The following is a 1,852-nucleotide window of genomic DNA, read 5'->3' as shown; positions in this document are numbered from 1 at the left end:
GATGAATTAAAAGTGACCAGGCACCTCTTCCCCCATTGTACCACGTGCTCAAGATCAGAGGAGAGAGAATTAGAGAGAACTTTGTCATTTACGGCCTTTGATTTAATCGCTGTCAGCTTCATTTACTGCCTCGATATGGGTCCGGAACTGGGTGCATGTCTTTTCCACAAGCGCCGGAGGGAGCTCGGCGAATTCTTGGCGGATGGCGGCGATCAGGCTGGTTTTGGTGTTGTTGGAGGTCATGTCGGTAATGTTCTTGACGTATGACTAAACGAAGCAGTCTCTGGGGTTAATCTTTGTATTACGGGTGTTTTGAATCAAAACTTCAATCTTCTTGATGTTGATTGTCAGTCCAAATTTCTTGGATGCCTCGGAAAATGTTATTACTAAATCTTGCATTGCTTGGGGCTGTGGGTCACAAGTGATGAATCATCAGCAAAGAGTAGTTCCTTGATAACTAACTCATATGTCCTGGTTTTGCTCGCAAGCGTCTGAGGTTGAAAATGTCACCATCACTTCTGGTTCGGATGTAGAGATCACCGAGTTCTCCAGACATGCTTTTCAGGACAGCAGCAAAGAAGATTGTAAACAGAGTTGGCACGAGAACACAGACTTGCTTGACGTCGTGTCCAATGCTAAAAGGAGTCTGAGCATCCGTCAGCCCTGCAAACGCGAGCAGTCATGCCATCATGGAAACTGCGCAGTACTTTTGTGAAGGTCTGTGGGCGACCATAGCGTCTCAGTAACTTCCAAAGCATGTCTCTATCAACTGTGTCGAAGGCCTTGATAAAATCTACAAAGGTGACAATGAGAGGTTGACGATGTTCAATGGACTTTTCCTATAATTGTCGGAGGACAAAGATCATATCTTGTATGGATCTGTTGGCCCTGAATCCACATTGGCTCTCCGGTAGAATGTCTTCAGCCAAGGCCTGTAGTCGATACTGTAGGATTTTGGCCATAATCTTCCCAGCAACAGACAGAAGGGAGATTCCTCTGTGGTTCCCGCGTTCCACCCTGTCCCCTTTTCTCTTATACACTGTCACAATGTTGGCATCTTTGAATTCCTGGCGAAATTCTGCTGTTGATGTCCAGATGTTGTGGAAAAGTAGCAATAATTGACTTCGCAGGGCTGCTACATTATGCTTCCAAACTTCTGGTCGTATGTTGTCTGGTCTTGCAGCCTTTCCGTTCTTTGTTCTCTTTATGACCATATCAAGTTCATATGCTGTAGGTAAATCATCCATTTGGTGTCTAATAGGCAGCTGAGGTATGTTATCAGCTCCATCTTCACCACGTGTTTCTGGCTTCAACAGAAGTTCGAAGTGTTCCTTCCATCTCTCCATTATCGTGTGTTTCTCCATATGGAGCACACTGCTCTTCACAGGGTCCAAGCAGGCACGCAGTCGTCCGTGCACTTACTATGCAAAGAACGCTTTAGAGTAATTTCTGTCTGCCAGGTCCTGAATTTCAGCTGCTTTTTTCATTTACCAGTCGTTTTTCATTTTCTCTTTGAAGTTTAGATTTTACACTTTTGTACTCGTCCCTTGCTGCTCTTGTGCATCTTTCTTTCAGGGTCTTTTGAAATAGCAGGTTTTTATTTTGAATGAGTGCCATGATTGGATTCATCAAACCAATCTGCATGTTTCCTACTTGGTTTACCAAGGACTTCATTTTTCAGTGTTTCCCACTGTTCTTCTGTGGTGCCAGTTGGTGTTGTGAGACTATCAAATATTTTGTGTGTTAGTTTTTCTTTCACACTTTGGTTCTTTAGTGATTCGGTATTTAGTTTCTTTGGTGGTTTTGGTCCTTTCTTCTTGAACGGAGGAGGCTTTGGTTTTATGTTACATCT

At 43.8% G+C, this 1,852-nt stretch overlaps 1 protein-coding gene across 1 annotated transcript; it reads right to left on the bottom strand.

The window, feature by feature from the left end:
- Positions 1-839: 839 nt before the first annotated feature.
- On the bottom strand, positions 840-1,364 carry LOC145292740 (uncharacterized). The gene has a single exon (XM_080138776.1). The coding sequence runs from the start codon at positions 1,362-1,364 to the stop codon at positions 840-842; it is 525 nt and encodes a 174-aa protein (XP_079994902.1).
- Between the last annotated feature and the right edge of the window lie 488 nt (positions 1,365-1,852).

This window comes from Euprymna scolopes, chromosome 14 (genome assembly GCF_053919585.1).
Source record: "Euprymna scolopes isolate OS-2025 chromosome 14, ASM5391958v1, whole genome shotgun sequence".
NCBI lineage: Eukaryota > Metazoa > Mollusca > Cephalopoda > Sepiida > Sepiolidae > Euprymna > Euprymna scolopes.
Note: the sequence above shows the minus strand (reverse complement) of the source record. Positions and strands in the feature narration are given on the sequence as shown.